Below are 23,951 nucleotides of genomic sequence, written 5' to 3' on the forward strand. Positions count from 1 at the left end.
TCTCGCGCATGAAATGAGCTTTTATTGAGTGAATGTTTCCTTCAGAAACCTCCTTTGTCTGGGTTTATTATCTATTGATTAAGAGTGGAACGCATAATAAAACTTGCTCAAAAGCGAGTTGTATTTTAAAATCTCATGATGTAGAAAACTCGGTGAATGTTCAGTGTTTGTTGATGAAATTAAGGACGTATTTAAAGGAAACTAATGTCGTTTCACGGGGAATTATGCGAGCATATACAGTTGGGATCTCGTTAGAAGAATATGTCAGTTGATTATTCTTTGTTATGAAAATTGACTTTTAACTCTGCCTGTCTTATTTACCTGAGTTCTTGGCTCCATATTTTGTCAATAAGCTCGAATATTTTCTTGAAATTCTAATCGTAATAAATTAAGACATGATTTCCAGTTAGTGTAATGGCCCTTTTTTACTAGTTTATAAAAATGTATCTTAATGATCATGTTTACTGACCTGAATGTATTTCAAAAATTCCACAAAGACTTGCCATTTGAGCCGGTTTCTATATGCTTAGTTTTGCCGCCTATGATAATAGTGGTCAGAAAGAATAATGCAGATAAATATTGCTTTTACTTTGCGAAACTCTGACTTGTTTTCTGCTGACATTTTCGGTCGCATTTCAAGCGGTTACAATAATGTCTGTTGTACTTTTTTCATAAGCCTTTGGCACAAATTATTACATTATAATTGATCTAAGCAACCAGTAACTGGATAAAGGTTATCACTGTTTCCGCTCGATGTTTTGTTTTCCTAGTTACTTAAAGTACATTTACTTACCAGTGGGATCGATTTCATGTTTCTACAAACTATTATGTAGCACAGAATCACATCAAACTGCGATGGTTGTTGGCTATGCTTCGACTCACATTATTGATTGTTGAAGCATAATAAGAAAAGCATTTCACTTTCTTCAAATGCGCATTGCATGAATATCTCCCCACTGATCACACTGTAGGTAATCATGTACTGTTTTAATTTTATACAACTGGTTAGCCTCAGCTCAGTATAATCATATACCTTGACACGCGTGATTGTGAAAACTTCAAAGTAAAGTTCAAATGACATTAGAATTAACCTATGGATAAACATCTTCCAACTTTTTGTGTATCACTTACACAAACTGGTCAATATAGATGTTCACTCATCTGTTTTCTAGCATTCTATACAGTGGTGCATAAGTGGATAGTGCATTCTGCATTCAACTGTTGGGTTGAGGATTCGAAAATCCACTCCCTTCAATTTGGGGAACCTGACAGTATCAATAGCTTCCATACAAGAGTCTCGTCCAAAACTGAGTAGATATATCTGTACTCGATTGCCAAGTTGCACTGAACATTATATTGTTGGCATTTTTTAATACGTTAAATAACTTCCCCTATCTCATTTGCTTTGTAGGTTGTGTTAATGAAAGTCCTGCATTTATTACGGACATTATTACTCGTTCCTGCTGGAGCTCTCGTCTCAGATCGAGCTATTCGTGAGATCCTACAGAGTTGTTTCCGCATATGTTTCGAACCAAAATTGAGTGAATTGCTTAGAAGAACAGCTGAATTGTGTTTGGCTTCCATGATTCAGTTATTTTTCAGCCGTCTACCAACTCTAGTTGGATTCAAAACAGATCGAGTTGTGCAACAACCAGTAAGCTTTTTGTAAATGCAGTCGTATATACATCATTACCTATTATTTTAAATTACCTGAATTTAAGGCGTGCTAAGTCAGTCCACTAGTGCCTGAGTAGATCGTGTAATGTTGACACATACTTTATTAGAAATCCAGTCAATTAAATCAATGACCAATTTACTATGTGTGATCGTAAGGGGGCATTTGTGAATATTTTGCTATTAGACTGCCTGATCCATAAAAACACATCGTCTGTGTAGTGAAGAACAGATTTCTTAATCATCATCATCATCATCAAGTTGCCCAGGAAACATATAACTTTGCTATCATCATAATTATCGTCATTATTATTAATTGTTGGGTATAAGCCTGAGTGTATAGTTGTCGCATAATTTATCATGAAATAACTGTAGAAGTAATTCAATCATCGGTAACTGTTTACTTTTTGATATTTGAGAGGAGACAAGCAGATTTATGACCCGATATTCTATCAGCTGCTACCCGATGTCTAACTACTGTTGCCATGGTTGTTTACAGGAAAACCTGTATAGGAAGGTACTATAATAGTCAATTGTTGAGCGAAACTAAAGTTCATTCAGCATTCGGGTGTTGTAGATGAGGTGATTAAATATGGAGCTGGGGAAACACACAAGATGCTGATTAAAATCCATCCCATCATCCAGTCCTTCATAGTAAATTTCACTATGATTGTTAGATATACAGAACATATACACATGTATCAAAGAGTATTATCGCATGTAGTCTAGCAACTAACTGTATAGATCTATTCTCGCTGCGAATAAAATTGGATATATATGAATACGTTTAGACAAACGACATAATGTATGGCCAGGAAAGGATTTGTCTTTTTTTAAAGACATACACCATAACAGGTAATTGTTTCCCATCTGTTGTTCCTGATTCCCTTGTATGTCGTTTAAGTGATTATAGAATTCTATATCAGCGTTTCAATTCATGAACTTGCAAGGAGTAGTTTTGGAGCGTGTGGTTTGTGAATTCATTCTTTAGTTCGATACTAGTTGAATTCATCGGAAATATTGTATTTCCCAACAGTTGAGGCAACAGATTTAATCGAAAACTTAGTGCTTTTGTAGGCCACACAATTGAGCTTATCTAATAAGTGTCAAATTTGGTTTATTCAAGTCAACAACACTGTTGTTATGCTGTAATACACTATTGAGAAATGATTTTTGTTTGGGTATCACTTTTTTGTGTTTTTTTGACTGTCGAGGTTTTCCTTAAGTTTAGTTTTTCTTCCCACTGTAGACTGTACAACTTGAAAATTCAACAATGCTTTCCCAACCTGATACACGCTCTGATGATTTACAAACAGTCGGTATGTGCCTATGTGTATTCGATTGCGTTTTGATCAGTCAGGTTGTTTTTATTTACAAAATATTTTACAAATGTTTTGTATAGACAGAGGGTTACGTTTATAAATTTGTAGACAACATAATCAATGGTTAGAGTAAAATAAAATAATCCGTTGGTACTATTCTCTTTGCTTAATGAAATCACTTATATTCAGTACTAGGTTTTTAATGTGACTGGTAAGGATGGCAAATCGATTGATGAAGTAGTGAAACTTCATCAGTTGAGATGGCTGGGACATGTGTTACGTATGCCCAACCACCGACTGCCATGATGTGCAATGTTTCATGGTGTAGGAGTAGGTTGGAAGAAAGCTAGGGGTGGCCAGACCAAAACGCGGCGCAAATCCATGAAGTCGCTGACAAGTGGACTGAGCCATGTTGGTAGGTGTAGACTACCTGGTTGGGATTCGCGAGATGATAGCAATCGATGGTTAGAGACGTTGAATGACATGGCTCAAAATCGTTTACAATGGCGAAGGTGCATCCACTCTTTGTGTTCTGCTAAATCCTAATCTTCTGAATTCTTCATGTCCCTATCCTTTTTCTCTTTTCAAATTTATTTCACTGTATTATACTGCTTCAATGACATCTTCAAACCCTAATCTTTCGAATTACTGTTTATACTCTTACTACTTCTACCACTATGGGATTTGAATCGACAACTGTATCTCTGTGTTAATGTGGTATGGCAACTCGAACTGATGTACGTACGTACTTTCGAAGTTCTATGTTGTGACTGACTGACTGATGTTAAAATTTCAAGATTATTAAACTGTAAACATAGTTATTTCCAGTTTTTAATGAGTAAGTCTGTGTTTCAGTTCTCTCCGAAATCTCATCCAACTGAACAAACAAAATTATTATGTGGATTAACCATTAGAATTTTAGGATAAACATGTTGGTTTAAACAATGTAGATTAATAGTTCTGTGATTGTACTAGTTGTACATTTGCTTTTTTCAAATAGTACGATTGGATTGCGAAATAGTTTACATCAACATTCTTCAGAATGTGAATAAACAGTTTAATGGAAATAGGTCACCCAGTATAGATGTTTACGAATAGTGGTCCAGTTTTAGCTGTTAGGTTGAACGAGATCTTAGCTATAGTCTGGGAACTGGACTTAATCCCGTTTGACTGGTCTCGATCATTGATTGTTCCATTTTATAGGAAAGGATTTATGGTTTTGTGATAACCACAGAGGAACCAGTTCAAATGAAATAATGTCTATAATATTAGCCTCAATAATCATTCAATGCCTAAACAGAGCTCGTCAATGGTGAACCCAGGTGAACCAGACTGGCTTCAGATCTGGGCGTGGATGTATTGACCAAATATTTACACTTCGGCTAATTCTGGAACACAGACATATCGACTCCAGACCATAGTTGTAGTTCTTGAACTTGAAGCACCATTCGATTCTGTTGATGGACAGGTTTTACGGCAATGCCTGTCATTTTGAGACGGATCAAAGAAGTACATTGACCTTGTACAAAGTGTCTACTCAAATACTACTGGTTGAGTTATAGCTTATGGCGAAATGTCATAGGAATCAATTACTCCAAGTGGCATTCATAAAGGCTGTCTGCTTTCCCCACTTCTAGTTAATTTTTTCATAGACAATTTTTTAGAGATAGCATTTTCACTGTGTGACTTATCAGAAATCGATCTTCTAACAGAAAATCCTCTTGTGATTTTCCTACTCATTTCTCGAAATGGTTCGTAATGATTCAGGCTCATTCACTCTTTATCTTTCCATACATCCTAAGTTTCTTAATTCTGTATGACTTTTTTTATACTTTGTTGATTTGTATTTTCTCGAATCGTGTCTTCGATGTCTGATCGTTTTTATTACCATTATTACTATTACTACCTGTTAAATCTATCGAAGCGTCCAAATCACCCAATTGAGATACACGCAAAATCGAAGTTCACAAAACAATGATTTGTCTAAAATAGCGATTATTTATTGAATAACATACAAAAATTAGTTACAAACCTCAACTTGTAAGGTGTATATGGTGTTTATCACGTCTTTTTGTCTGAAATACAAAGGCTCTGATAGTGCAAAATGACAGCCGTTAGTTGTGTCTAAACTTGATAACAGTTTATCAACAAGCAGAAATGTGGAAACTGTTGCGTTTAAACAAGGATCGAACGACTACACAAAATTGCGAATAACTGCTACGATGATTGATATAAGGTAATTACCATGATGAATACAATAAATGTTATGCGTATGTGTAAATATTTCAGAATATTACACGACAAATCGGCGTTACAAGATGAGCGTATAAATCGCCAGGAATACAATTATTTACTAAATACTAATAAGTAGCATAAAACAATACAAAAAAGAGTCGAAGGGAAGTGAATAAGGACAGAGAACGTAAAACAGACTTAACACTACCTCTATTACTCTGGGATTTGCCCCTACAATTACATCTCACTATACTCGTAGGGTGTGGAAATCTGAACCGATGTACGCACAATGTGTTAGATTCTACGTTTCGTATAACTGACTGACGTATGATGGTATCGGGTAGTAGTTTGCAAGCTGTTGCATCATCTGATCACGTCTCTATGAAAATTTATCACAGTATTTGTATTCTTATTGTAATGTTACAATGTGTTTCTATCTAGTTCGTTTACTTTCAGTAACGTTTTCTTGTTTTTCTTTTCAGATCATCAACCACAACCGTATACTATCGAAACTGTTTGTGAATTGTTGTCTAATCTCATACATTCCCTTTCTCCTGAGCATAATAAAGAGAGTGTGATTTCTATTTCATTAGGGCTTATTACAATCGCACTAGAAACAGGGGCTGATGCAATAGCCAATAGCCCACGATTACTTCATTTAGTTCGAGGTGACTTAACCAAATATTTGATGCTGGTACGAAAATCTAAAAATTACTTTTTTTTGCTTTTATTTAAGTATACTTGAGTTTAGTATGCTAATGTTATTTAACGTAGTACGATATATTTACTGCATAGTACGTCCAGTCTTTCTCTTGAACAAACTAACTCCATAAGATCGCAATGTTTTATGTGTGTATACTTTAGATGGAATCTCAAACCACCAATCTCTTCGAAAAAGCAGTAAAAGTTTCGGAACACGAAACTAAAACCTGAGTACTTGGCGAATTCTTTAAGGTTACAATGTTAAGCTATATACTTTAATGATCTATGTCTCAATGAGTAAATTCATTCACTACTTCGCAGCCAACCTCAATGTCTTACCTCATTAAGAATGCCTAATGTTCTCTGTTTAGAGTGAAATTGGAAAATGTGGAAGGGTTATGTGGAGATTTTAAAAAGGAGTACTGTGATTCTTTCTAAATTCTTATACAGAGTTGAAGCCCATCCCATGTACCTTACACTGCTGTTAGATAGATTTTGTTTAGGTCTCTAATGCATAAGTACTACTCGTCCTATAACGACGTTAACATTTCCTGCTGAAGAATTAAATAGGATAAAATTAGAATTTTCAAAAGACAGGTTTGTTCAATTTTACGAACACACTTTATCGACAACCATGAAGATCAGGATACAGAAAAGCCTTCACGCTGATTGCCCCTGAACATTTATTATTTTAGTTAATAGTGTACTATAAAAAAACACTTGTTTACTTGAATAAACTAATTTGACACTTATTAGACGAGTTCAATTGTTATTTAATGATAATAACAATCATTGTATTCAACTCTATCGGTTAAGTGCTCTGGCGTGAGACTGGTAGGTCCTGGGTTCGAATCTCGCGAGGCGGGGTCGTGGATGCCTACTGGTGAGGAGTCCCACAATAGGACGAAACGGCCATCAAACAGTGCTTCCATGTTTTCTGTGGTGGTCTAGCTTCAATTGACTCATGATTTCAACTCTATAAAGTTACTAAAAATCTCCACCAAACTCCTTCTGATAATAATAATCATATGCTCACTAGTGACTGACTTCGAGAGGTAAATCCAGGAGTTCTAGTGAGAAGTAGTAACCAGTGGAGTTCAACCAGGTCTTTTGGGAGATATCGACTCACTGATGACATTGGTGAATGATTGCCCAATTTCGTGGATCAGTTGAAGTTAGACATTAAAACCATTGGATGCTGGCTCAGTGGTCTATCGGTTAAGTGCTCTGGCGCGAGACTGGTAGGTCCTGGGTTCGAATCTCGCGAGGCGGGATTGTGGATGCTCTCTGCTGAGGAGTCCCACAATAGGATAAAATGGCCGTCCAGTGCTTCCAGATTTTCCATGGTGGTCTAGCTTCAATTGACTCATGATCTCAAGTATATAAAATTACTAAAATCTCCACCAAACCCCTTCTGATACTTATTAGATGAGTTTAATTATTATGTAATGATATTACCAATCATTGTATTCAACTCTTTTACGTATCTCAAAAGTGCTGTGGTATTAATGATATTTTATTTTATTTATAGCTATTATATTCAGAGGATGTTTGGCAATTTGCTGCCACTCTACGTGTATGCTTCCTGTTGTTTGAATCTATGAGGAGTCAGTTGAAGTTACAAATGGAGGTAGGCAATTTAAAAATTCGATTTGATTTTGTTTCATCATTTGTTGTATTAATCGATAACTTACTATCTTTATTGTAAGCTGCTTTACTTTTTTCCATGCTAGCGGATTCATCAGGTGCAAATTTTTATCCTAGTTATTCAGAAAAGAGGTGGTATGAAGAGATTTATTGCATGCTTGTGTCACACACAATCCATACCGCAGTTGAGTAGAGTACCTGTAAACATTCAGACAGAACATTTGGCTTAATTCTGGGAAAATCTTATTTCAAATATCTTATCCAAATAACTTATTATACAATGTAAACGGTACCGAAATGAATTTAAAGAGTCACTTAAATAATTTATTCATGGCACTCACAAGTTTCACGTTCCTTTACTTATGGAGTCCTTCTCCTAAAGGGGTAGAGGCAACTTGGATTTAGGAAAGGGAACTTATTAAAGATAAACCCTTTTTTATGTCTTACAGTTGTGTTGATCATGTGGCCTACACATGCACTACGTTTTCGTTGAAATCTTTTGTCTCAAGTGTCGGGAAATACACTATTGCTGATGAATTCAAATAGTATCGAACTAAAGAATGAATTCACAAACCACACACTCCGAAACTACCATCAATGGTTGATCGTCAAAAGTACGCCAAAAGTCACATGAATACCTAAGCGTCTTTCACTGTGATTGTCGATTGGAGTGATGATGAAATATTTGCTTCATTTTGTCTCCATGATTGTGTTGGCGCTGGACAAACAATCACTGAAGGTGTAGTTCAAGTTTAGATGAATCTTGTTTTGCGTTTTTATTACGAATTGCGTAGCTTATCAAGCTACGGTTCATAACAGACTAACCTGAAGAGAATAACACTTGTAGTGAGTGAACATCTATATTGACCAGTTTGTGTAAGTGATACACAAAAAGTTGGAAGATGTTTATCCATAGGTTACTTCTAGTGTCATCTGATTATATTGAGCTGAGGCTAACCAGTTGTATAGATTTAAAACAGTACGTGGCTACCTACAGTGTGATCGGTGGGGATATATTCATGCAATGTGCATTTGACGAATGTGAAATACTTCTCGTATTATGCTTTAACAATCAACAATGTGAGTCGTAGCATTTGGCAATAATCATCACGCCATAAGTCTTATGGTTGCAGGAATTGATTTGTTTTGGTTCTTTTGTCATGATTTTTCGAAGCATGAATTTTTTGTCTCTTCAATTTTTTCGCCTGGATACTTTGTAGGTTTATTTGCAACGATTAACTGCTATCATTTCTTCAGATAACGAATCAACGGGTTATGAACGACGTGAAATTGCATTGGATTCAGTTGTTCGTCTATTTCTTGTTCCCGGTTTAGCTGCAGAGCTTTACATAAACTATGATTGTGATCCGTATTGTTCTAATCTTTTTGAAGATATTACAAAAATGTTAGCTAAAAATGCTTTTCCTGTTGTACGTTTAATGGGTACACATTTACTAGCATTGGATGCTCTATTGGCTGTATTGAACACTATTGAGGTCCAGTGCGGTGCATCACAAGCAACAATAATAGATCAAGATTCTTTGAACAAATCTCCAAATTCAACAAATTATTTACCATTAGTCGATAAAAGTAGTACTATTGATAGTAAGTATAGAGTACGACCTAATCGCCATTTTGTTGATTTAACAAAACTGCCATCTCGAGAGGAATTAAACATTTCCAAGTCGAAAAAGAAGGTAGGTTTTATTGTTAGGTCTGTCAGATGCGCAAACATTTGAGTTAGTAGTTAGATGTATATATCTATTTTTTGGAAACCTAGCACTTTCACTTAAAGCTGCAGTGGTTTATTGTTTCAGTTAGTTGACTTAACCAGGTTTTTCTTTGCAGATTCGAACCATTGATCACTCATACGTTAGTTGATTATAATATGATACCATATGTATGACAATTGTACATCTTAAATATAATGAATAAGGCTATCATCTTCGTTAATTATTTATATAAATATAGAAACCCAATTCTATTTCTTAGTATTCATGTAAAGTAGATGATATTGTGAGTTTATTCTTTGAAACTTTCACATTCAATGATATAGAAATTAAAATTGACTGACGAATTTTAAAACTGATAAAATATTCCAAATCTTCTGGGATCACCGGGTAAGTAATAGTGAAGTTAGACGCAGGGTATTAGAGGATGATGGTAAATCAGTTGATGAGGTTGTAAATCTTCATCGACTGAGATGGTTGGGCCACGTGTTATGTATACCTGAACACCAATTATCACGATGCGCAATGCTGACTGGTGTTGGGAATGGTTGGAAGAAAGTTGGTGACGGCCTATCCAAAACGTGGCATCGGTCCTCGAAATCACTAACTTCTAATCTGAGTCATGTTGGTAGAAGCAGACTACTTGGTTGGGTTCTACGTGGCTATCGTAACCAATTGTTGGACACTCTGGGTGACATTACTCAGGATCGATCACAATGGCGTAGGTGTATATACTCTCTGTTTTCCCTTAAACCGTGAGATTATTTTATACCTTTCTTTCTACAAACCAATTCCTTCTCCTTGCAATCTTTATTTTATATATTACAACCACTGAAGTAAATACGTCTATGAATTTGTTCATATCGTTGTGCTAATGAGGTGTGACAACTTGGACCAATGCATATAAGTGCCTGTTCCTACGTTGTAGTTGACTGACTGACTCTATAGTTTCATACTCCTTACTTTTCTTGTTTGTTTGTTTAAAGTTAACCAGTCAATCTACATTCTGTTATTTGGTTGTATTAATATTTATTTAAACACATAAGCATTGGTACATTGATATGCGCCACATAAATCATTCGATTTGTGTGAGGGCTGAGATACTGCTCGAGTGCCCAGACCGATGAAGGTGGTTTCCTTGGGAGGCCACACTCAAAGCCATTGACCTAAAGGTCTAGTCTACCAGGCAGTGGAGCAACTTTAAGAGATTCAGTTCCATGATAGCTTGTGACCAACGATTGGTTCATACGCCATTTTTTCCCTCAGGATTCTGGATCCTATGTGCACCATTGGTTTGAAGTGAGAGTTTCCCAACTCTCCTATGTGGATTCTCCGTGTCCATCAACACGATTAAAGCGCCGGACATTCACTTTTCGTCTTCTCAATTTCGTAAACAACAATAATTCTGCGTGAAGGCATTGAGTAGGACTTCCCTGACATTGGTTGTATGAACGTGACCATGTGAGAGCATTTCGAGAGAGAGGGGACTTTCTCCACTCTCGACCGTATTAGGGAATTCGGGGGGCTTTATAGATTGTTTAAATGATTTAAATATGCTTAAATTGTAGAGTATTTTTTTTGTAAACTTACTTTATCTATTTTAGTTATTAATATTGGGTTCAGATCATTTCAATATAAAACCTAAACGTGGTATAACATTTTTACAAGAGAATGATATTTTACAAAAACCATTAAATTATGATGAATTAGCATTGTTTCTACGTGAAAATCCACGTTTAGATAAACGAATGATTGGTGAATATATTAGTGATCGTGAAAATACTGATGTATTAACAGCATTTGTTAGGTAAGATAAATTGCATGTTTCACTGTTGTTTCCCCCTTTTTTCTAAAAAAAATTTTATTCGAGGTGACATTCGAATTGTAATATTGATCTTACAGTTTTAGCTGTGATGTAGGTGGGGGGGGGTGATTCTAGTTACTGTGCCAGCTAGTAAGCAATGTAACAAAGTAGATTAGGAGCGTAAAACAGCAAAATGAAGTCACATAATCACCAACTGGTTGATGATGAAGTAAGCTATAAACTTCTTTGTTGGCGTTAGCATTTATCTTTTACTGGAAATTATTTGACACTACTCAAAATTGATCTTAATGGAGCAAACAAAATCAATTTAAGTCGTTAGTGTTAAATCTGAAGCGTTTCGAATTCACTAGTAGCGAACGGAACAAAGACTTGTGACCAGAGACCAATAAGCTAGCTATTCTGACACGACCCAGACCCAGCTAACTAGAGTAAGAAGTCCAAGTTGGAAGCGGGGAAAATATATTCCGTAGCAGCCAGAAGCACAGCAATCAAAAAGGGGAAAAAATCAAACGTATATATACAGTAATGAATTGTCCTTGGGCAGTATTACAAAATAACACACTCAAAGAAACAATGGATCAATAGCGTTAAGATATTTTACAAGAGGGAAATTCGACCCGAAGGTGAAAAGAGCGCTTTTGGCGCGAAAACAAAGAAATTCAAATTTCCCAAATAAAATTACGAAATTAAGCCATTTACCGAGTAAGTTCTGGGGATTTGATATCCCCAACAGTTAGCATAGTATTTTGTTTCACACTGTCATTCCGCGGTTCCATTTATTTTTCAAAGAAATCACATCCTTACTCTTAGATTTCCACTTGAGTTGGGGTTGTAAATTCGTTCTTCCCTTGGTTCATCAACCCCCCTCAGTGATTGAAATGCAAAACCATAGGGGATACAAGTAGTTCGTTATTGATACTTGTTTATTTTTTGATGTTATCTTCGGACAAACTGGGTGGTCATCAACTACTGCAGTTGACTGAGTTCACTTTCATCCAGAATAAGAAGGTATGCATTGTGAGACCGATTTTTAATTCAAAGATCTTAAGAAACAACTAAGGTTTGTTTTTTAATTATCTCGACAATTTATGTTCATCTTTCCAAATTATCGTTGTGTTCTAGAAATATCATCATCCTTCAGTCTAACCTTTTGGCAATCAACAACTACTATGTAGGATGTTTACGGCTCAGAAATTTTCAGTGTTATGACTTTATTAAAAAATAGGTCGTATGCCAATTCGTTATGATTTTATGTCCGGCTTTTTATCACGTGAATCATCCACCAATCGGAATATGACTTTTCCAATCTTAGCACTGTGCTAACCAATGACTTCGACCGGTATGAGCAGTCAAGCACCCTTATTGGTCCTTTGTCCTCCTAACCCTTCCAATGGAGTCCAGAACATCAATTACAGCTTCTGCTATGCGAATCATTTATTTCAAGCATAACCCGTTTATATACCAGACAGACAGACTGCATCACACCATAAAACAGGAAATAATATTTGTACAAAACCAAGCTAAATGTGGCTGTGAACGTGGGATACAACAATCAGTAAACTGAATATAACTTAGGAACAGTAACTTGTATAATAATAATAATCCATAGGTCAAAATGAAGCTTATAATAAGATGAATATAGATATACACAATCTAATTACTCAATAGTTAAACAATAAGAATATTAGATAGAATAATAGTCCATTAATGGGTCCTGGGAGTTACCCCTATTTATGTCTTCACTAGAACATAACATACAGATTACCTTGAAACGGCAGTAATCTAAATGCAATCCGCTATTTTCCTTTCAGCATGTAATAAATTTTAGTTTTTATACCATAGAATATATTCAGAGATTAGTGATATCTAACCCGAGATTTAATGTTATTGATTATTATTCTCTTCCATGTTAAAGTTGTGACATATATACTTCAGTCACAAAATATTTTATCCAGTATATTCATTTTGTTGTTTAAACAACTATCAATGGTTACCATCTAATTGGAATCAAATTTTTAATTTTGTCTTTTAAAATAAACGTAACTCCCAACCTGATTTATTAAGTCACCACCATACTATAACATATTGGTACCCTGGATTCTCAAAGATCTAACGTCATCATTATATTTTACTAACGCACATTTTATTAGTAGCCATACCTGCTTCGGTTTGGGCACCCGGACAGTATCCTAGCCCTCACACAAATCGAGTGATTTATCTGGCTCATATCTGTTTGATGCCTCCTTGTACCAATTCTTATGTAAGCAAAGATGGATAGTGGCTAGCAGTGGAATCCAGGACGCCCATCACTTCGTCCTATTTGGGACTCGTCAGCTGGATGTACCTGCATCTAAGAGTTGATGTTCACTCTGGGACTCGAGCCCAGTACCTTTTGCTTCAAACGCCATCGCGTTATCCACTCAGCTACTGAGCCCTGATAGCTAATTGCTTGTGCAATGGGGTGAAGTTTAAATTCACAGCTAACGAGTCCCGAATGGGACGAAACGCGCATCCTGGATTCCACTACTAGCCACTATCCACCTTTGCTTACCATGCTTGTGAATTCAGGCTATATCGAGGCAATACACACAGTATGCACATATGCCAATAAGAGACTGACTAGTTGCAGTCCTAACACATCGATGGGAAGATTCAATCAAACAATACTAAGTGAATTCAATGCTTATGTGTTTAAATAAATAATAAAAAATAATACATACTTCGAAATTAGACTTAATTAAAAATTTTCTCAGTGAGTTAGAATTTAGTCAGGTTTAGAATATATGGCGAACCTAGGAAGCAGTTAAGAACCCGATATCAATCATTCAGATAGCAGACGTATCAATATGGGGTTAAATTAATGTGATGATTGATTCCACTTCAACGTACTTTGCATCTTATGTTAATACACTTTCTTTTTGTCAACATCTGATTCTTAAACCATCAGAATGCGTGTCTGAAGTCACGAGATTGGTAGTTCTCCAGTTATAACAATATGTGTATGTATCCATTTTAATTAAGTAGAACACACGTTATAGTAGTAACACTTTTCTGCTTTTTATTTAATAAATTGAAATATTAATGTGTACACTAAATTCCCCATAGTAACCGCACTAACCAATTAGTTTACAAGTGTGGTATGCGCTACTTATATCGACATAATTTGTATATGTCGTGAGTCAGGAATAGAACATCTGGCAGCAGAAGATCGAGACGGGAAGAACAGAAATATAAAGCAATTGGTATGGAAATGAAGGAACAGTAAAGTCTGAGACAATTGATTGATATCTGCAGATGAACAGTCAATTTTGATTGATATTTTGCAAATTAAGTACTTACTGTTTGGTTTTCAGATTTCAGTAAGATGTGCTGTAATTTCGCGCTGAGATACATTCGATTATCCCCACTAGTGTTTACTTCTTATTCAGGAGTCATAAGCACATATTTTTCCTTCCAATCATTATTTTTCATTTGTTAGTTTCAACTACTCGTTTTGTGTATTAGTAACAAGTTGATGATTAAATTCCAGAAATCTTGAGTTGTGGCGGATTTGCCACTAAAATGTCTTCCTTGTACTTCATCTTTTCAGATGTGCCTTCTTAATTGTCATTTATACATATTTCATTTTATATTTAAAAGGCAGTTTAATTTTGTTGGAGTTCCAATTGATGAAGCTTTACGTGTTTATTTGGAAGCATTTCGTTTACCTGGTGAAGCACCACTTATTCAACGAATAATAGAACATTTTGCAGAACATTGGTATACATCAAATCAATCACCATTTATTGATGTTGATGCTGCTTTTACATTAGCTTATGCTATTCTTATGTTAAATACAGATCAACATAATCCAAATTCTAAACGACAAAATGCTCCAATGCGTATGGAAGATTTTAAAAAGAATTTAAGCGGTTAGTTAATAATTTTGTCAAATAAAAAAAAGTTACTTCTTTATATAATAATCATTGAAAAATGAATGAATGAATTGAAATGGCGGAGAAGACTTGTGGGTCAGGTGGATGACATCATCAGCACAAACTTCAGGTGGAAGTTGGTGCTGATGATGTTGTTCAGAAGAACGATGAAAGCTCCACGACCAAACCATCCAGCTCAGAGAACAAAACTCCATCAGAATAAATGAATATTTAACAAATTTTTGGTATCATCATCAATTAGGCTATTTATGATAAAATGACTTGTAAATGTTCCATCAACTTAATCACATTCAATTAGCTTTTTACTCCCTCAATTTGATGTTTGAAATCCAAATTCATTCATCTAATGTCGAATTATCAGCTGAAATGAATAATCCTATTGTAAATTTATCTTGTGATTCAATGGATAAAATTTTACCATTATGAGCCACCAAATGCCTTGGTACGGTCGAGAGTGGGGAGAGTCCGCTCGCCCTCTCGAAATGCTCTCACATGGCCACGCGTATAGAGCCTCTGCCAAGGAAGTCCTACTCACTGCCTTCTCGTGGCAAAGGTGTTGTTTACGAAATTGAGAGGACAAAAAGCGAATGTCCGACGCTTTAACCGGGTTGGTGGATGTGGAGTGTCTACCTAGAGGAGTTGGAAAACCCTGATTCCAAACCAATGGTGCACATGGGCTCCAGTATCCTGAGGGAAAAATGGCGTATGAATCAATCATTGGTCACCGCCTACCATTGAACTACATCTCCTTATGATGCTCCACTGCCTTGTGGACTAGATCTTTAGGTGAAAGGCTCCGAGTGTGGCTCCCTAAGAAAACCACGTGTTTCAGTTTGGGCACCTGGGCAGTATCACAGCCCTCACACAAATCGAGTGAGATTTGTGTGGTGCATATATATCTGGTTCCCCTTTGTACCAATGTTTATGTATTTAAATAAAATAAAAATTACCATTATGAAGATACATCTTAGTAATTTGAATGTCTTAACTTCCAGCTATTAAATTAAATGCATGAATTTCGACCTATTTAAATTGATTTATACATCTAAAATTTTACATTCGCTTTCAGTAAGTGATAGAATTCAGTATCCGGTTCACTGTTTGGTTTCTATTTTAAAGTTTCTGTCGTCCAGAAACTTCTTATTACATTTCAATTTCTGGTTCACTTTTGGCTGTTACCTCTCATGGAGTATTAGCCACCGACTAGGAATCTCTGAATAACTCTGCCTAAGGTCGCCTTTCGAGTTTTTAGAAAGCTCTATTTATGCTTTAGACGTCATCCTAAAATACTCGACACCATGTGTTTTTTGATGTGCCTCTTTTCCATTTATATTGGGAAATTCAAGTTCGGACTTGCTTTGTGGTTTATTTTTATTATTTCCACAAAGTGTGTCTTATCCGCCTTCTGCATCTTTTTCTAATTTCCCCTTAACATGGGAGGTGGTTTGTTCTCTGTTAGAGATTATTATCGATTATCTCTGAACAACGGATTTGGGGTATCTTACCTAGACATCTGTATATAATTGCTTTTAGCTTTTCGGTGATAGTGGTGGTGGTTGTTCAAGTTTCAGCTCCGTACAATGGAACTTTTTTAATGTTCATGTTGAAAATTCTGACTTTGGTGTTAGGTAAGAGTTGTTTTGATTTCCAAATATTCCTCATTTTTAGGAATAGTGTACTTGCTTTTTCGGGACACATCTCTACGACCGACTACAGCCTCTCATAAACCTGGTCCTTATCATCTTCATCGATGGGTGTATAGCACTGGATGATGTTGTAATCCTCTCGTTTGTTTTGAAGGATTCCTTGATGATCCTGAATCCTTGAGATCCTCATCCTATAGGTCCATCTGAGTTGTAGATCACCTTCGTTTAAGAAAATTCTTTATTTCACTTGTATGTCATTCTAAATTTGGATAAATCTCAAATGAGATTAGCATAGAATTCATACACTTGACAAGTAAATCTATCATATTCTCTTTAGTTACTTTGACTATATTTTTTATTACTAGGTATGAATGGAAATCAAGATTTTGATCCGAAACTTTTGGAATCCATTTATAATAATATTCATAATCATGAAATTGTAATGCCTATTGAACAAACTGGTTTAGTTCGTGAGAATTATTTATGGAAAGTAAGAATTTATGATCGTTTTTATCTTAATAACATAAATTCACTTAGTATTGTTTGTTTGAATCTTCCCATCGATGTGTTAGGACTGCAACTGATCAGTCTCTAATTGGCATATGTGCATACTGTGCGTATTGCCTCGATATAGCCTAAATTCACAAGCATAGTGAGCAAAGATGGTTAGTGGCTAGTAGTGGAATCCAGTTTGATGCGCGTTTCGTCCTATTTGGGACTCGTCAGCTGGATGTACCCGCATCTGAGAGTTGATGTTCACTCTGGGACTCGAACCCAGTACCTATATGTAGAATGTGATAAACGTTAATTGGTTTCAATATATTTTGTTAATTTTAATGATAACATATTACTTTTCGTATACAGAATTAGTGAGTAGTTATATTGTCATAGTTCATACAAAGAATAATATGTCAGTTCCGTGTTTAACATATTGATATCCGTCAGATAAACATACGGACATTATCAACATATAGTCTGGCACAGTTGTACGTTGACTTATGATACCATACCTGATTAGCATTGCGACATGTAAATAACTAAAGGAGTCGAAATTATGTAGCGCCGGACATTCGCTTTTCGTCCTCTCAATTTCGTAAACAACAGTAGTGCTACGAGAAGGCAATGAGTAGGACTTCCCTGGTAGAGGTTATATACGCTTGGCCATGTGAAAGCATTTGGAGAGAGAGAGCGGACTCTCCACACTCTCGGCCGTACCAGGGCATGTGTTTCCGAAACTGTCGAGTAACCAAATTGTCCACGTAAGAGCTACAGGCGGAGTTGTGAATATGTGTACATCAGATTAAAAGTGTAGAAGACATATAAAGGCGATAGGAAAAGTTTTGATGAACTGTAATACACCCAGAATACAAGATAAATGAAGCTACTTTATTAACTTTTACCGTTATCCATCACTGACGATCAGTTTTCGTTGATTTCTTGTATATTAACTATTAGGGTAAAGAAAAGTGAAGAATTAAGTTATTTTAATAATAATAAGCCTAATGGATGAGTTTCTATTCTTATAGTCTGTACACTATATGTAAATAAGACTTGTCAGGTAATTTAAGTTATATATATATATATATATATATATATATATATATGTATACTGCTCCATATACTATTTCATAGTGCCTTCTACGTCGTTCATCTACCAAACAAGCACTGTTTATTCATGTACAAACTGGTGCATTTGATGCTGATCTATTTGAATTAATTTGGGGACCTACAGTATCTGCTTTATCATTTATCTTTGATAAAACTAATGATCCTGAAGTACAATCTAAAGCAATTGATGGATTTAATCGATGTGCCACAATAGCTGCTTATTATGGAATGAGTGATGTATTGGACAATTTAGTTATTTCTTTGTGTAAATTTACAACTTTATTAACTGCTAACGATGTAAGTGTTTATGTTTTAATTAGTTTTTGGACCATTTATTATTATTATTACTTATTTACTTACGCCTGTTACTCCTCGTGGAGGAGCACAGGCGGCCGCACACCAGCACTCTCCATCCAACCCTGAATATTTTATTATACAAATATTAAAATGTAAATTTGCTAGAACATGTAAATATTGAACTATTGAATAGTGGAGATCATGAACCAATCAATGTTAGATCACCATTGAAAACCTGGAAGCATTGAACGTCTGTTTCGTCGTAGAGTAGGACTGTCTAGTAGCGCGCATCCACGACTTCGCACGCACAACTCTATCTGAGGAGCCAACTATAAACCTTGTAGTCATAGATTTAAACCAACTGTCATGTACTGAAGTTCTATTGAATAAATGCTTTCAAAATTCGCACAATCAATATCATTCATAGTGTTATGCAAAAGTTGGTATATAGTATTCATTCTTCATTCGAGTGTAGTTATCAAGGTTGTTTGACTTGATACAAGTTGATCTATCTCAAGCATCAGTCAACATGTTTACGTTGTCTGACACAATAATGTAATTTTCTTTTCTGGTTGTTATTTCACATTTTAGAATCCTACAAATTTACCAATTATGCTTGGACGCAATACAAAAGCTTGTTTAGCACTTTATTTAGTATTTACTATTTCATCTAGACATGCAGATATTTTACGTTATGGATGGCATTCATTGTTAGACTGTTTATTACAATTGTTTCGTGCAAATCTTCTACCTAATGAACTACTTGAATCACAAGATTTTCTAACAACTTCTCGTAAAGTTTATATAACTACAAAAGGTTGTATACCTATAAAAAAAGAATCAAAAAACTCACGTCATTCACATAGACGTCGTCAAAAAGCATCCCGTTTACAAAACAGTAACAGTAACCGGTAAGTTATCTGATTAATCAAGTTCCTGCAAATCGTCACTTACAATGGTTTCTTAGTCTATATATGTTAGGCCAATCCATAATTACGATCACTCTTTGAAATGTTCTATGAAATATGGATTTCTGTGTTTACTGATCATGTTTTTTCTAACTTCTTGTGTTCATCTTTTTGTTCTTCAAATGGTTATATTAGTGAGCTAGGTGTATTCAGTTCATTTTATCAATATTTAACTACTGGATCTTCATGGATTGGTTCTGGTGATGAAGACGAAGACGATGATGAATTAAAAGATGATGAAAATGATAATGAAGATGAAAATGATGAAATTATTTTAAATAAAGATATTGGAATATCTTCATCACTTGATTGTCAATCGACACATCCGAACAAAAGCAAATTATTCAATAATAATAATAATAATAATTTATTAATGAACCAAAGTCATTTATTATCATATGTTAATCGTAGTCAATTAGATGAACAAACATCTTCTAGATTTGCTTCGGAAATCGTAATTCAATGTCGTATTGATCAATTAATTGAAGACAGTAAATTCTTAGTTGATGCCTCATTAACTGAACTGATTAAGGTATGTTGAATTTTATTTCTTTGGTTTTTTTTGGAGTGGAGAATCTCTCTATATGTATTGTTGATAGGGACTTTTTTTCTTTTTCATTCGATAGACGATCTCGATTGGGAAACACAGATCAATTTTATCAACTGTATTAGATTGACCTTATGTTTTCTATATCAAACTTAGTATGCCTTGGTTGGTAATGAGTAGTTTTATTATTATCTACTTGAACATTGCTACAAGGAGACGCCATATATACGTACTCCACACTTCCTCATTCGATTTGTCTGAGAGCTGGGATACTTCCCAGGCACTCGAAGCGAAACAGATAGTTTTCTTTAGGAGGCTATACCCAGAGCCTTTGACTTAATGGTCTAATCCACAAGGCAGTGGGGCAATGTTAGGAGATGCACTCTCATGGTAGCCTCTGACCAACAATAGGTTCGTACTCCATTTGTTACTTCAGGATCCTGAATCCCATGTGCACCATTGGTTTGGAATGAGGGTTTTCCAACTCCCTTATGTGAACTTTCCGTGTCCACCAACCCGGTCAAGGCGCCGGACATTCACTTTTCGTCCACCCAATTTCGTACAAATCAGTAATGTCGCGAAAAGGCAGTGAGTAGAACTTCCCCGATAGTGGCTGTATATGCGTTGCCATGTGAGAGCAGTTTGAGAGGAAGTGCTGGCTCTCCCCACTGTTGGCCGTACCAGGGAATTTCGGGGTTAAGCCATAGTTAAAGAATGATAAAAGATTCATCCTGTTTCACTTAGTTGATATTTTAACCTTTATCTGTAGTCTCCAGCTTCCATACACTTCCATACAATTATAAAGTAATCTCTAACTATTATTGCTTAAATAGGAATTCTGATTTTTCTTTTGAATGAACATCGAATTTTGTCTAGAATTTCGTTGTTTTTTCTTCTAACTCTTACAGGCTCTGTTATGTGCTACACGTGGAGATTCTTATACTATGCTTTCACATAATTTTGATTCCAACTCTATTTTCTCTGTGGAAGGTTTACAGTATGATAATTCTCATCTCTCAGACCGATCCGTACAAAGTTCATGTTTAAATGTTGATTCAGGTTTATCATCATCATCATTAGCACCAGTCAATTCAAGTTCCTCACCTAGTACTACCTTGACAGAGACTGAAGTATCGAATATCGGCGTTTCACCTCAAGATCCAAGTCAACATAATTCAACAATGCACGTATTTCCACCTCCTTCTTCTGCACCAGCATTAATACAATGGACTGGTAATGGTAATACATCATATTATTCATCATGCAATGCCACCGGTGTTACTTCGTCGGATGATTGTCGTGTATTCTGTTTAGAACTACTTATTCGTGTATTAATGCGTAATCGTGATCGGTTGGTATGTTTCTGGTCATTAGTCAGGTATTACCTTGTTGACTTACTGTTATCTGCACGTTCTCCAAGTCTCATTGTTGAAAGAGTGATTGTTGGCTTTCTACGTCTAGCCATCTGTTTATTACGTCGTCATGAAGTAACTAGTCAAGTTAGTTTTTTGTATACAACCTTTCCAATGTTTTATTTTAAAGTAATTTTATGTAATGTAACAAACCACAGCGTTTTTTTTCACAATGTGACACATTGGGTTTAGAGTTTTTTCGGTTAGTGTACCGATATAAACAGTTCTGATAATTTTATCTCTTTCTTGTTTTATATTCATATATGTTTTGACTTTAAAGTTGTTTTTTTCAAAGTCTATAGCTTTTAAAGTAGCAATTAGTCAAATTATAAATTCGTGGATTGGTTGAAGTTAAACATTAACACCGTTGGATGCCGTCTCATTGGTCTATCGGTTAAGTCCTCTGGCGCGAGACTGGTAGGTCCTCGGTTCGAGTCTCGCGAGGTGGGATCATGAATGCGTACTGCTGAGGAGCCCCTTAATGGGACGAAACGGCCATCCAGTGCTTCCAGGTATTCCATGGTGGTCTAGCTTCAATTGATTTATGATTTCAACTATGAAAGTTATAAATTGTTCAGTTTATAGCATAGTCGTACATATTGAACTATTGTTAAATGATATTTAAGTCAGTTATGGAAATCCTGTCCACTTATCGATATTCTTTAAAGTGGTTTAAATATCTCGTATTTCGTATTCTTGTTTACAGACTAGTAACTAAGCCTACATCACTGATACATTGTGGCAACTTGAGCTGATTCACATTCAGTGTCAGGTCTTACTTTATTCATGACTAAGTGACAGTGGTAGCAACCAGGCTTTTAAGTACTCTATATATTCGCTTCAGAAATGGTTATTAGATGTGGGATTGTAGTTCATTGGGGATATTTTTTTGTTTGTCCAAATACAGAAGTAATTTTCACTGTAATTTGTATAAGTTATAAAACTTATCTCAGCCTATAACTCAAAGCGTAAAAGCGCTGGGACACGTATTACGTATGCCCAACCACCGACTGCCCCGACGTGCAATTTTTTATGGTGTAGGGGTAGGTTGGAAGAAAGCTAGGGGTGGGCAGACCAAAACGTGGCACAAATCCATGAAGTCACTGACAATTGGACTGAGCCATGCTGGTAGGTGTAGACTACCTGGTTGGGACTCGCAAGATGATAATAATCGATGGTTAAAGATCTTGAATGACATAGCACAAAATCGTTTTCAATGGCGCAGGTGCATCCACTCTTTGTGTTCTGCTAAATCCTAATCTTCTGAATTCTTCATGTCCCTTTCCTTATTCTCTATCCAAATTTAGTTTACTGTTTTATACTCCTTGAATAACATCTTCAAACCCTAATCTTTCAGATTACTGCTTATACTCTTACTATTTCTATCACTATGGGATTTGAATGGACAACTGTATCTCTGTGTTAATGTGATATGGCAACTCGAACTGATGTACGTACGTACGTACGTACGAAGTTCTACGTTGTGACCGACTGACTGACTGAAAAGCGTTTCTAATCTCTTTGCGTAATCTGATGTTAAGTCTTGGTATAGTGAACACATTGTGACATATACCAACTGACACTTATTTTACACTATCAGTAATGCTATGCTATACAGATGTAAAATATCTGATCGGTGTTCCTAAATACTTTATTTTGTTCTACTAAATGATTTTTATGCGTTCAAGCAATAGTGTTCAACAGTTATTCTTTACAAAGTACATGAATTATTTATACTGAGCAGAAATGACAAAGTTTTCATAAAAAAACATAAATTCATTATTCTGATGGTATCTAATCATTTGTAGACAGTTCGAAATTATTACGTATATTGGCATTACCAACTGAATAGTGTGATGTATTTATTTTTATTGTAAACTATCAAGAAAGAGCGTTTTATTCGTAATAAGGAGTTTTTCACCTTCAGGTTACCGTACATCAGTGGCTTACAAATTAGGAGTAGCTAACTTTTGGTGCAGTTATAACTTCAATCAACTCATGATGTTAGACATTAACGCTGTTGGATACCGGCTCAGTAGTCTATAGGGTAAGCGGTCGCGCACTAGTCCGGAGGTCCTTGGTTCAAGTCTTACGTGCGGGATCGTGGATGTGTATCTCTGAGGGTGTCCCATACTAGGACCAAACGGCATGAATTAAATTATTAAAATTTCTACAATCTCCACAAATCCCCATTCTGATAGTAATCATATTTACAGAAAGTCATATTATATTCCCATATTTTAAATCCGAAGAGAGTACGAGTGACAATGACAATATAATTTTTGAAGTTTTAAAGTGATTGTCATATTTATAACTTTTTGTCGACCAATTTCAACGAATCATAAAAGTATAATTGTTACTTTTGTATAGTTAAGATCATGAGTCAATTGAAGCTAGACCACC

General features: G+C 35.6%; 1 protein-coding gene across 1 annotated transcript in view; it reads left to right on the top strand.

The window, feature by feature from the left end:
* The window catches only part of Smp_101280 (golgi-specific brefeldin A-resistance factor,putative), a gene marked incomplete at both ends in the record, with an annotated part of 41,738 nt that overhangs the window by 2,003 nt on the left and 15,784 nt on the right, over positions 1–23,951 (top strand). The window contains 12 exons of the mRNA XM_018792472.1: positions 1,412–1,654; positions 2,924–2,993; positions 5,714–5,925; positions 7,465–7,563; positions 8,801–9,277; positions 10,915–11,117; positions 14,775–15,046; positions 17,082–17,206; positions 18,349–18,621; positions 19,213–19,532; positions 19,974–20,125; positions 21,352–21,646. Of these exons, the coding sequence (XP_018644443.1) occupies positions 1,412–1,654; positions 2,924–2,993; positions 5,714–5,925; positions 7,465–7,563; positions 8,801–9,277; positions 10,915–11,117; positions 14,775–15,046; positions 17,082–17,206; positions 18,349–18,621; positions 19,213–19,532; positions 19,974–20,125; positions 21,352–21,646 (2,741 nt within the window). The remainder of the gene's footprint in view (positions 1–1,411; positions 1,655–2,923; positions 2,994–5,713; positions 5,926–7,464; positions 7,564–8,800; positions 9,278–10,914; positions 11,118–14,774; positions 15,047–17,081; positions 17,207–18,348; positions 18,622–19,212; positions 19,533–19,973; positions 20,126–21,351; positions 21,647–23,951) is intronic.

This window comes from Schistosoma mansoni, assembly GCF_000237925.1.
Source record: "Schistosoma mansoni, WGS project CABG00000000 data, supercontig 0270, strain Puerto Rico, whole genome shotgun sequence".
Lineage (NCBI taxonomy): Eukaryota > Metazoa > Platyhelminthes > Trematoda > Strigeidida > Schistosomatidae > Schistosoma > Schistosoma mansoni.